Source organism: Neolamprologus brichardi, chromosome 16 (genome assembly GCF_056152115.1).
Source record: "Neolamprologus brichardi isolate AB-2024 chromosome 16, ASM5615211v1, whole genome shotgun sequence".
Lineage (NCBI taxonomy): Eukaryota > Metazoa > Chordata > Actinopteri > Cichliformes > Cichlidae > Neolamprologus > Neolamprologus brichardi.
The window spans coordinates 31,901,488-31,914,092 of NC_142119.1; the positions used below are offsets into that span (position 1 = coordinate 31,901,488).

At 44.3% G+C, this 12,605-nt stretch overlaps 1 protein-coding gene across 3 annotated transcripts in view; it reads left to right on the forward strand.

The window, feature by feature from the left end:
- LOC102797270 (titin-like) overlaps nucleotides 1-12,605 on the forward strand; it is a 170,353-nt gene that overhangs the window by 13,784 nt on the left and 143,964 nt on the right. For all 3 annotated transcript variants that reach the window (XM_087853005.1, XM_087853003.1, XM_087853004.1), the window contains exons 17-38: nucleotides 173-400; nucleotides 512-753; nucleotides 847-1,079; nucleotides 1,165-1,329; nucleotides 1,436-1,604; nucleotides 1,805-3,501; nucleotides 3,586-3,867; nucleotides 4,025-4,291; nucleotides 4,895-5,167; nucleotides 5,254-5,517; nucleotides 6,093-6,353; nucleotides 6,442-6,702; nucleotides 7,101-7,364; nucleotides 7,507-7,767; nucleotides 7,864-8,124; nucleotides 8,550-8,810; nucleotides 9,450-9,591; nucleotides 9,689-9,857; nucleotides 10,125-10,356; nucleotides 10,566-10,850; nucleotides 10,954-11,073; nucleotides 11,212-11,400. In XM_087853005.1, the coding sequence (XP_087709131.1) occupies nucleotides 173-400; nucleotides 512-753; nucleotides 847-1,079; nucleotides 1,165-1,329; nucleotides 1,436-1,604; nucleotides 1,805-3,501; nucleotides 3,586-3,867; nucleotides 4,025-4,291; nucleotides 4,895-5,167; nucleotides 5,254-5,517; nucleotides 6,093-6,353; nucleotides 6,442-6,702; nucleotides 7,101-7,364; nucleotides 7,507-7,767; nucleotides 7,864-8,124; nucleotides 8,550-8,810; nucleotides 9,450-9,591; nucleotides 9,689-9,857; nucleotides 10,125-10,356; nucleotides 10,566-10,850; nucleotides 10,954-11,073; nucleotides 11,212-11,400 (6,526 nt within the window). The remainder of the gene's footprint in view (nucleotides 1-172; nucleotides 401-511; nucleotides 754-846; nucleotides 1,080-1,164; nucleotides 1,330-1,435; nucleotides 1,605-1,804; nucleotides 3,502-3,585; nucleotides 3,868-4,024; nucleotides 4,292-4,894; nucleotides 5,168-5,253; nucleotides 5,518-6,092; nucleotides 6,354-6,441; nucleotides 6,703-7,100; nucleotides 7,365-7,506; nucleotides 7,768-7,863; nucleotides 8,125-8,549; nucleotides 8,811-9,449; nucleotides 9,592-9,688; nucleotides 9,858-10,124; nucleotides 10,357-10,565; nucleotides 10,851-10,953; nucleotides 11,074-11,211; nucleotides 11,401-12,605) is intronic.

Consider the following 12,605-nt stretch of genomic DNA (forward strand, 5'->3'; position numbering starts at 1 on the left):
ATGTGCCTTTAAATATGCATTAAATATGCACGTTGTTGGGAAGAAAATGTAATAACCGATGCATAAAAATTAAAGCAAGCATAAAAATCATCATTTTCGTAATCTACAAAGACCTTTCCTTGGGCTTGACTATGATCAGGACCCACTGACTGACATCATATCATATCTGCAGGAATTCCATCTGTCTGTCATCGAGCAGAGGATCATCCAGGAGATTGAGTTTACCATTATGAAAATCAGCTACAGAGAGATTGTGACAGAGGATGGAGAGCTGATGGTGACTGCCACTGAGACTGAGGCGGTACAGCCAGCCTTTGACACTCCAGTGAAAAGTTATAGGATCATGGAGGGGATGAGCGTTACTTTCCACTGCAAGATGTCTGGAATGCCGCTCCCCAAGGTGCTGAATCTTTAAGAAATATGTTACAATTAGAGAACTGGTCTTGAAATACATAAAAAGCTGTAAAGTAGAGTTCACATGATTTTATGATCACATCGTATCTCTTGGCAGATTGCTTGGTTCAAAGATGGCCAGCGTATTAGGGCTGGAGACCATTACCAAATAGAGGTTCTTCAGGATGGACGGGCCAGCCTTCGCCTGCCTGTAGTGATACCCGAAGATGAAGGCGTGTACACCGCATTTGCCACCAACATGAAGGGTAATGCTGTCAGTTCTGGGAAGCTCTATGTGGAGCCATGTGAAATAGTAACACCTCAGCAATTCACACCACAGCCAGCAGTGCAGAGGATCAGGTAAAGCTTTTCTTAAACAACAGAGACATTCACAAAGCTTGAAACAGGGAACACTGACGATAAGGGAAATGACAAGGATTAATACTTTCTCAGGTCCACATCTCCTCGCTCTCTGAGCCGCTCACCTGGCCGTTCTCCCAGTCGTTCACCTGGACGTTCTCCTGCTCGTCGGCTAGATGAGACTGATGAGGCTCAGCTAGAAAGACTCTACAAGCCTGTTTTTGTCATGAAGCCTTCATCATATAAATGTTCTGAGGGACAAACTGCCAGATTTGACCTGAAGGTTGTGGGCAGACCAATGCCTGAGACGTACTGGTTCCACAATGGTGAGTACAACAAAGAGGAAATCTTCAAAAAGAGTTTGAACAAAATTTGTTGATCTCACAAGCCATTCAACTATCTTCCTCTCAGGACAACAAACAGTTAGTGACCACACCCACAAGATCGTGGTTAAAGAGGATGGCACTCAGTCCCTGATCATCGTTCCAGCTTTGCCACAAGACTCCGGGGAGTGGACTGTGGTGGCTCAGAACAGAGCTGGACGCACATCCATCTCCGTCACTCTCGCTGTTGATGGTAAGAAGGCAACTTCATATTCTCTCAACATGAAGCTTCTTACAGAAGGAAAAATGTTGGGGGATCGGCTTACTTTCATTTAACTTTCTTTCTTTAACTTTCTCAGCCAAGGAAACCCTGGTGCGTCCACAGTTCACTGAGAAATTGAGGAACATCAGTGTGAAGCAGGGCACTCTGGTTGAACTGGCTGTCAAAGCCATTGGAAACCCACTGCCTGATATCGTCTGGCTGAAGAACAGCGACATCATCACCCCACACAAGCACCCAAGCATCAAGTATGTTCTGTGACTTTAGCATTAAATGTAGATCACATCTGTTTGCTTCAATGACCTTGATGCAGCAACACACCTTTTTAATGAAACGCTGCATTTGTGGAGAGTAAAAGTATTCCTCAAAGCAACCTGAGATTTTCATTTCAATTAAAAACACTTGTCAAATGTCAAAGCTTCTCTAAAGTGAGAATTTGATTTTCCAGGATTGAAGGAACCAGAGGAGAGGCTAAATTCCAGATCCCATCAGCAGCTGGCTCAGACAGCGCCTGGTACACTGCTACAGCCATCAACAAGGCTGGCCGAGATACCACTCGCTGCAGAGTCAATGTTGAGGTGGAATATGCTGAGCCTGAACCAGAGAGGAAACTCATCATTCCCAAAGGAACATACAAAGCCAAAGAGATCGCTCCTCCAGAGGTGGAGCCGCTTCATCTGCGATATGGTCAAGAGCAGTGGGAGGAAGGCGACCTTTATGACAAAGAGAAGCAGCAAAAACCACAGTTCAAGAAGAAGCTGACATCTGTCCGCATGAAGCGCTTTGGTCCAGCTCATTTTGAGTGCAGACTGACTCCTATTGGTGACCCCACAATGGTGGTGGAGTGGCTGCATGACGGCAAACCTCTGGCTGCTGCTAACAGATTGCGCATGGTGAATGAATTTGGTTACTGCAGCCTGGACTATGAAGCCGCTTATGCTAGAGACAGCGGCGTCATTACCTGCAGAGCGACCAACAAGTACGGAGTTGACCAAACCTCAGCCACCCTGATTGTCAAGGATGAGAAGGGCCTTGTTGAGGAATCACAACTTCCTGAAGGAAGGAAAGGTGCCCACCGGATCGATGAGATGGAGCGTTTGGCTCATGAAGGTGGACCTTATGGAGTCACTGCTGAAGAAGAAACAGAGAAGATGAAGCCTGAGATCGTCCTTCTTCCAGAACCAATCAGAGTTTTAGAGGGTGAAACGGCTCGATTCCGCTGCAGAGTGACCGGATATCCAACACCAAAAGTTAACTGGTACCTCAATGGACAACTTATCCGCAAAAGCAAGAGATACAGACTTCGCTATGATGGCATTTACTACTTGGAGATAACTGACATCAAACCATATGATTCAGGGGAGGTCAGAGTCGTAGCAGATAACAATCTGGGCTCCGTTGAGCACGTCGTAAAACTGGAGATTCAGCAGAAGGAGGACTTCAGAACTCATCTGCGCCGCGCCCCTGAGGCTAAGCCAGCCGAGGCTGCACCTGAACCTGGAAAAGTATCATTTGAGGTAGTTAAAGCTGAAAAGCCTACAGAGGACACTCAGCTGAAAGAGGTCGTTAAACTCAAGAAGGCCCAGAGAATTGTCCATGAGAAAGCCAGTGAGGAGTCAGAGGAGCTGAGGAGTAAGTTCAAGCGCAGGACAGAGGAAGGCTATTACGAGTCTATTACCGCAGTGGATCTCAAGTCTCGTAAGAGAGATGACTCCTATGAGGACCTGCTGAGGAAGACAAAGGAGGAACTGCTTCATCGTGCCAAGGAGAAGGAGGAGGCTGAGAAGAAGAAGGAGGAAGAGCGTCGCCAAGTTACTGCCAAGCCTCTAAAACCAGAGAGGGTCAAGCTCTCACCCAGCATGGAAGCACCAAAGATCCTTGAGCGTATTACCAGCCAGACAGTCGCACAGGGTGACGAAGTCAAGTTTAGAGTCAGAGTTGTTGGCAGACCAGAACCTGAGTGTCAGTGGTTCAAGAATGGAGTTCAGCTGGAGAAGTCTGACCGTGTTTACTGGTACTGGCCTGAGGACCATGTTTGTGAACTGGTGATCAGGGATGTCATAGCAGAGGATTCTGCCAGTGTCATGGTTAAAGCTTCCAGTACTGCTGGAGAGACTTCAAGCCACGCTTTCCTGTTGGTGCAAGGTAACAGAGATCTTGATCATGTACATATAATTCTGATTTTAAATCCTGCATTCTCTGAATAATGCTCTGGTGTCATTTCTGCAGCAAAACAAGTCGTTAACTTCACTCAGAAGTTGGAGGACGTCAGTGCCAAGGAGAAGGATACCGTGGCTACCTTTGAGTGTGAAACCAACGAGCCTTTTGTGAAGGTCAAATGGCTGAAGAATAATGTGGAGATCTTCTCTGGAGACAAATACAGAATGCACTCTGACAGAAAGGTTCACTTCCTGTCTGTGCTGATGATCGAAATGAGGGATGATGCTGAATATACATGCGTGGTTGTAGATGATGATACTGTCAGGACAGTCGCCAAGCTTAATGTTGAAGGTGGGTTAGGTTCTTCATATTCTGTTCATTAGGTAATGAAATCAACACAGTTCATTATTAATTATTCCAAATACAAAAACGGTTACCTCAAGGTACCTTATATGGTATATATATACTTTGTGACTGACTTGAACTTGTTGTATTATGTGACCAACAGGAGCTCCTCTGGAGCTGTTAAAGCAGCTGGAGAGCACCGAGGTGCCTGAGACTTACTCTGGAGAGTTTGAATGTATTGTCTCTCGTGAAGATGCCGAAGGCAGCTGGTACTTTGGAAATAATCTGCTGACTCCCAGCAGTAAATACGTCATCTCCTCCCGCCGTGGAAGACACACTCTCTCTGTGAAAGACGTCAAGAAGGAAGACCAGGGAGAATATACCTTCAAAGTGGGCGAGTTTAAGACAAGTGCCTCTCTGAAGATGAAATGTGAGTTGCTGTTCCCACTGAATTGGATATGGATGATGAAACTCTATGGACAGAAGTTATTGTATTTAAGAAGTAAAGTTAAGTCTACTGTTCAGACTACAACAAAATGTGTTACTGGAATTCGGGCTAACCATCTTCTCCTGTTTGTGGACAAACCATTTCTACTTTCCCTTAAAATACATTTAAATCTAAACGATAGGTTTTTATAAAAGTGCCACAAACCCAATTCCAAAAACGATGCGGTGCTGTGTAAAATAAAAATTAAAAACAGAATACTTTGATTTGCAAATCTTATAAAGCCATATTTTATTCATAATCAAACATAGAAAACATATCAAGGGGTGAGAAAGGTGAGAAAAACAGGCCCACGTGTCCCATGGTGTAGCATCGCTGGGTGTTTGGTTGCAGTTTAGCAGCGTGCTGCTCAAACACGAAGGCCTTCCTGAAACACACGTCTGCATGGAGCAGATGTTCCTCTAAAACCCGTTCATACCTTTCATCCCCGATGGGGCCTTTCCAGATACACACACACACACACACAGACACACACACACACACACACATCGCATGTATAGTGCTAACAGTGACATCTTTATATTTTAGTGCGTCCAGTGACCTTGATGCAGCCTTTGTCTGACATGACCGTCTGCGAGGGTGACATCGCTCAGCTTGAGGTCAAGTTCTCCCAGGAGAATGTTGAAGGAACCTGGATGAAGAAGGGGCAGCCCATCACAGCCTCCAGCCGTGTGCATATAGTTATTGACAAACAAATTCACAAACTCCTTATAGAAGATACAACCAAGGACGACTTTGGAATGTATTCCTTCGAGGTTCCTGATCATGGAATTTCAACCTCTGCAAAGCTGGTCATTCAGAGTGGGTCACCTCAGATGCACATGTTTTTCTTTAATGACTTTCTGTTTCAAAATAAAATCCTCTAATCAAAATATCTCGTCTTGCAGCTATTGGCATCCTGGTCCCACTGAAGGACAGTCATGCAATTGAGGGTACAAAGGCCGTCCTAGAGGCAAAGATCTCTGCTCAGGACATCAGCTCAGTCAAATGGTACCACAATGACAACCTGCTGACAGCCAGTGAGCGAATCCAGATGGTGGCAAAGGGAACCAAGCAGCGCCTGGTTTTCACCAGAACATACGCCTCGGATGAAGGATACTACAAACTGGTGGTTGGCCGAGCTGACACCAGCTGCAGATTTACTGTTGACCGTACGTTACGCCATTATGAGGTCCAAGCATGTTTTGGAGTTTTACTACTGTAGTTGCATCATCTATATTCTGGAATGACCTGGAAGCTAAGTTTATGAATCTTTAGGTCTAATAAACCATGACCACCACTAGACACAAGTTTACCTGTAGAAAACTTAAGAAACTACATGAGAGTCATGACATGAGAGTCTATGCTTTCAGCTTCCAGAAATCTTACTCAAGCTGATTACCTGAAAAGGGTCACTAATATTTGCTTGGCAACATAAGAAATCGTTTTTCTGCTAAACACAATAGTTTCAGATTCTGCTGAATGCAACTTTCTTTAAAATCATATGAAAACTTGCACCTGCTTCTTACATATATAGTCTGACATGAACATCATGACCTCGTGGCATTTACAAAACTAGAACCAAGCCCATGTGGTACATCTTTATTATTGAATGAGTCAGATGGATAATTGTGAAAAAGTGAAAGCAAGTCGTCTACATTTCCTACAATTTTATTGTACATGTACAATAAAAGGGCTATTCTACTGTACATCAGTTTGAGGCTTAACTATCGTTCTGTCTCAACAGCTGTCCAGATTGTGACACCAATGAAAGACAAACAGTGCTCCGAGTCTGAAAATGTCACCTTCGAGGTTGAGGTCTCTCACGCAGGCATTGATGCTTTCTGGACCTTTAAGAGACAGCCGATTAAAGCTGGTCCCCAGTACAAGATGGAGTCCAAGGACAAGAGGCATAGGCTCACGGTCATGAATGCAATGAAGGATGAAGAGGGCGAGTACATGTTTGCTGCTGGTGAGAAGATGTGCAGTGCTTCACTCACCGTAACAGGTACGCAAAACACACTTTTATTGCACGCTTAAAAAGTTCAGAGAGGATTTCTGTCACCAGGCAGTAACTGGCTATCTCCTGTCCCCAGGTGGTGCCATTAAGAAGCCCCTACATGATTTGGTGGTAGCTGATTCCCAGACTGCTGTGCTGCAGTGTGAAGTTGCTAACCCATCCGCAGAGGGCAAGTGGCTAAAAGACGGTCAGCCTGTTGACTTCAACGAGAATGTGCTGAGCGAGGTGGACGGTGCTGTCAGACGCCTCGTTATCATCATCACTAAGGCCACTGATGTTGGAGAGTACACTTACCAGGTCGCCACCTCCAAGACCTCAGCCAATCTGAAAGTCGAGGGTAGGTCCAGCTTTCACCGTGGAAACACACACGCAGATCATACAGCCAATGCGGATCAGGAGGTTAGGAAGCTGAATTTGTTTGTGAAGGTGCTTAAAGTGTTTCTTTGAACATGGGCTGCGTCTTTATTCACGTCCAGTCCAGTTTTCAGAGTAATTATATTTTTCATCGTTTTTTATAGTTTTATAAAAACACACCATTTGTTGACTCTATGAGTGCAGACATTTCTTCCAAATGATCAAATGATACTTTAAATTTAAATCATTTAGATCTGGTCTGCTGACTCGTACCTGCCCACAGCAACAACCACAAAGACCCACCCTGTGAGAGTTTAATTCTGGACTCAGCCACTTCACTTGTTTAACTGTTACCTTGCCTCTTGGTGTTTTTCTCCACAGCTGTCAAAATCAAGAAGACCCTGAAGAACCTGAATGTAGTCCAGACTCAAGAAGCCACGTTCAGCCTTGAACTGACCCATGAGGATGTAAGGGGAGCACAGTGGATCAAGAATGGCATTGAGATCCAGCCCAGTGATAAATATGAAATTAGTGTTGAAGGCACACTTCACACATTGAAGGTCAAGAACTGCAGCACACATGATGAGTCTGTTTACTCCTTCAAACTGGGAAAACTGTCTGCAAGTGCCAGACTCAATGTGGAAAGTAAGTATTAACTATTGATTTTGGAATAAAACACAAAAAGCTTTTTGGCTCGGTGCCTACAAGGTTGGGAAATTTACCTAAACCACATGGGACCTCTAGATTCCTAAAGCTTTTTACCAACAGAAGACCTCTTTTCCCACAGCCATTAAGATCCTGAAGAAGCCAAAGGATGTGACAGCACTGTTAGGAGCAACAATTGTATTTGAAGTTGGCATCTCAGAGGATGACATCCCAGTGAAATGGATGTTCAATGACAAAGAGCTGGTGTCTGACGAGCGCTACAGCATCGTCTCTGAGAAGAAGAACCACAAGCTGATTGTCCACGACGTGGACGACAGCGTGCAGGGCGACTACATTGCTGTTGTAGGACACCTGCAGTGCAGCGCTCACCTCATTGTTGAGTGTAAGCATTATCACATCAGTAGTTTTTGGACGTAAAAAATGCTAAAACACAGCCAAGGTCACGTTAGGACTAAACATGTTTGTATTTTACTCTTAGCTCTACGTGTCACAAGGCCCATGAAAAGCGTGGAGGTCACAGAGACTCAGTTGGCCACATTTGAATGTGAAGTTTCTCACTTCAATGTCCCGTCCACCTGGCTGAGGGATGGTGTGGAGATTGAGATGAGTGAGAAGTTCAGGATTGTGGTTCAAGGGAAACTCCATCAGCTGAAGATCATGAACACCAGCAATGAAGACTCTGCAGAGTACACCTTTGTCTGTGGGAACGACCGCGTCTCTGCAACGCTAACTGTTAACCGTAAGTTACCATCAGTGAAACTTAAACCTTTAGATTTACAATGTATCAATTCATCAATTAGTTCTTCAGAGATGTTTGACATGTTGCCAAATCATTACAATGTATCAAACCATGAAATGTCTTTAAGTAACTTTAATTGGATTCTTTCATTTCTCCTCTGAGTTGGAAATCTAAACATTTTTGTTACTAAAAACAAGAAATAATTAGTACATTCAGATTTTCTAATTGATATTTATGACAAATTATAAGTATAAGCCACTTTCAATTACTTTGTAGTTTAAGGTCAAATTTGAAAACTCTAACAACTAAATAACCGATCAGATGTTTGCACTAAGGATGAAGTTACAGATTAAAAAACACAACTTTGTATTCTTCACTGTACTTAAACATCTCTTCAAACTTATTATCACTTTGCTGTTTTTCAGCTATTCTGATCACAACGATGCTTGAAGACCTGAACGCTCAGGAGAAGGACACGGTCACATTTGAGGTGAATGTGAACTACGAGGGAATAACGTACAAGTGGCTGAAGAACGGCGTGGAGATCCGCTCTACGGACCGCTGCCAGGCTCGCTGCAAACAGCTCACTCACTCTCTGAGCATCAGGAATGTTCACTTTGGAGACAGTGCCGAGTACACCTTCATGGCTGGCTCTGCAGTCACTTCAGCTAAACTTCACGTTGAGGGTAAAATGCTTTGATTCTAATTTAACTTTTCAATTGACTTTTCACATTAGATGTTTTTGGACTCCATCAACTTCAAATAAAATTATTTCAACACCTCACTGTGTTTTAGCTGGTTTTTAAATGTGTGTGTCTGTCGTTTGTCTGTACAACCATCTCTGTTACCCCTGAAAGACATTTCGAACTTACTGAAAGACTCTTAAAGCTACTCTAATGGACTATCACGAGTAACTCTGAAATAACCAGCAGAATCTAACACATTTGACATGTAGACTCACTCACAGGACACTTTGAACTTTTCAAAGGACTTCTGGAGACTCCCCAAATAAGTTGATCCTCGTTAATGCCATAGGAACGCATACACAATTCTTTCTGTCACTACTAAAACCTCTAAAAGGTACCCTTCAGACCTTTTCTTACGGCCATTAATATTACTAATAGACATTTAAAACTTCTTTTATGTGAACGTCCAAACTTCCCCAAGGACTCCTTGAATCTTGTTCTTAGTAGTACCTCCTCAATGAGGAAGAAAACCTTGCAGAGGACGACTAGAGCCCCTGGGCTGATGAGTGATTTGTTTCCATAAGGTCAGACACACTGATAGATGTAGGTAAAGTAACTGTATCTATGTCCCTGTTTTAGCCCGTGTGGTTGAATTCACCAAACACCTGCGGGACCTGAAGATCACAGAGAAGAAGAGGGCAACATTTGAATGTGAAGTTTCTGAACCAAACATCCAGGTGATGTGGATGAAAGATGGTCAGGAGCTGGAGCTGTCCGACAGGTAGAGTCCTTGATAGTCAGTTGTGGGAACAATTACTGAGTTTTACCAACATAGGGATCAACTCTTAAACCTTCTACACCTTCTTTGTTTGCTACAGGTACAAAATGACATCGGACCAGTTTGTGCACCGTCTGGTTCTGCCCTCTGTGCGTCTGTCGGACGCCGGTGAATACACCGCTGTGGCCGGTTCAAGCATGTCCAAGGGCCACCTGGCAGTCGAGGGAAGAGATGTCAGAATCTCAGAGCCAGCCACCAGGGACATCACGGTAAGATTAGGTGGTAGACTCCATAAAAATGCACCAAATCCTGGGATTTTCATACTGTCTGTCAGTTTATGTGTGACGATGACAGAAATATTTTTCAGACTTTATGATCTTTGAGAGCACACACTGCCGATCATTTAATATATTCTTTTTCAGATATTTTGTCCTGCAAAACAGGAAGAGATTTCTTAATAATTATGACAGGGATTATTTTTTAGAAATACTAGAAGGACGTTTCTGGTGTTGAGCTAATCATGTGGTGTTTTTCAGGTTGTTGAGAAGCAGAGAGCCACTTTTGAGTTTGAGGTGAACGAGGATGATGTAGAAGGTCACTGGCTGAGAAATGGAGTGGAGCTCCAGTTCACTGTGGAGGAGAGGTTCAATTATGCCACCATCAGGAAGCTCCACCGTCTCACCATCTCTGAGACCTTCAGGAGCGATGCTGGAGAGTACACCTTTTTAGCCGGCAAAAACAGGAGCTCTGTGAACCTCCACGTCACATGTAAGAGCTCCAGTCCTGCATCAGTCCAGCACGGCTTTCCTTCTTTGCATGAAAAACCACTGGACAGTTTCTGAAAATAAAAGTGAAAAGCTTAAAAATGATACTTGTATCTGTTTTTAAATCTAATCTTTACTTTCTTCTATTATCATCAAAGTATTCTTTGACCAGAGGACCAAGCAGAATATTAACCTTTCTTTCTTCTACTTCAGTGCCAGAGCCACCTCAGATCATCAGGGAGATGCAGCCCCAAACCGCGATCTCGGGCAGGTTAGTTCGCTTCTCGACACAGGTGAGCGGCCTTCCTCCGCCTCAGGTGTTCTGGTACAAAGATTCTGAGGTTCTGTCCACGAGCTACAAGTGCAAGTTCCTCCATGATGGAGATGAGCATACGCTGCTGCTGCTTGAAGTCTTCCCTGAAGATGCAGGCATCTATAGCTGTGAGGCCAAAAACAACTACGGAGAGGTGATGAGCTCTGCATCTCTCACTGTGGAAGGTACATACGGAGTGTTTTTCTGCTCTTTAGGCTTTTATTGGAATTATGAATTATTAGCCACCAAATCGAGTGATGACTTACGGTGTCTTTGTCTTTTCTGCAGTTCCGGAGGTGGTTGAAGCCGTGGCTCAGGTTTCCCCTCCGGTCCTCATCGCTCCCATGAGGGACCTGCTGATCTCAGAAGGACATCCTGCCCAGTTCCAGTGCAGCGTCTCTGGGGAAGGTATTGACCGTTACTCGCCTCCTTTACTGTCATACGGCATTTTAAATACTCATTGACCATAAATCCTCTCGCAGCTGTCATCAGCATGGTGTGCCGTAAACGGTTTTTCCTGACTATGAGAAAACACTTTCTCTCCAGATCTGCAGATTTCTTGGTTCTGCAATGACAGAGAGATTAAACAGTCGGACATCTTCAGGATGTCTCATTATGATGACACCTGCCTGCTGGAGATTTCCCGAGTTCTCCCCAGCCTTGAAGGAGAGTACTCGTGTGTGGCTACAAATTTGGCAGGAATGGTCACATGTGCCGCCACTCTGAATATTGATGGTGAGTTCAGCAGACGTTCGCATACTAATTGGATAAAACTGACAGGCTCTTACTGCACGTTCATCAGCTGCCAAGAAGGCCCTGAGTCAGTGCATGTTCCTCACAGGACTGATTTTAATTTTAGAATATCATGTGGATTTCCTGTAAGACAAGGTCTGATATGTATAATGTCCAACTTATCGAGAACCGATAGTCAAAGTTTAACAGCACTCACTGACTACGGTGATATAATGATGGCAGCATGTAAGCACGTTCTGATTAGCCAGGTGTGCTTTAAGTCTCCCTCCATCCCTCCGGAGCCATGAGAGCGTGTTACACAAGAAGTTTACTTACTGGCAAAATATAAAAGGAAGCATCTATTGGCAAGCAAAGCAACCTTAACTGAGCCAATAGAAAGATGCATGGTTCAGCCGGGGGAAGTGGCAAGCATGTCAGCTGTACTGGAGATCAACGCTGCTGGCTGCACAAAGATTTTCCTTTTCTTTTAATATCCTCGTGGAGGATAGAGCCTAGCTTAGCATTCACAAATAAAACTGTTCAATATGTAAAAACATTTAAAATGTCAATTCAGGACAAATCAAATCTGCAGCTGTCAGCAGCTAGCACTGACGCCACGTCAGCTCTTATACCGTCGTGAAGAAAACCATGAGCCCTGCTCATGTTACAGTCACTGTGTGCATGACGTCTCCTGGATCTTTGTGCAACCAGCCCTTGGATTGGAACGATTTTCCAGCCACTCCATCCAACTCAGATTTCATACTTTCAGTGCGATGATGTGAGAAACTGACTCGTTTCTGTGAGCATGCAGCTGCTCCACACTGAATCTGCTCTTATCCTCACTGGAAGCATCATCTTAAAGGTCTCTTTGCAATGCATGACGTCTCCTCTCCAACACAAACAGTATTAATGGTCTTTATTGCGAGACTGGAGTTTTCATTTCAGAGGAATGCCGCATGGTTCAGGCACTGCTGGACTTTGGAAATGTTCCTCACACTCAAGCACGGACGTGATCGCTGGCTGTGTTTTTCTGTTTGTTGTTGTTCTGTTCCAGTCAAGCTTGCATGATTGACAGTGGACACCCACCACTGTCCACTCCCCCACTCATCATTATTGATCCTCAACGCGCCACTCCCACTGCACTGTTGGCAACAGGCTGTGACAGTAACCTGGAGAAATCCGTAGTGATGATGTGTTGACCTAATTCT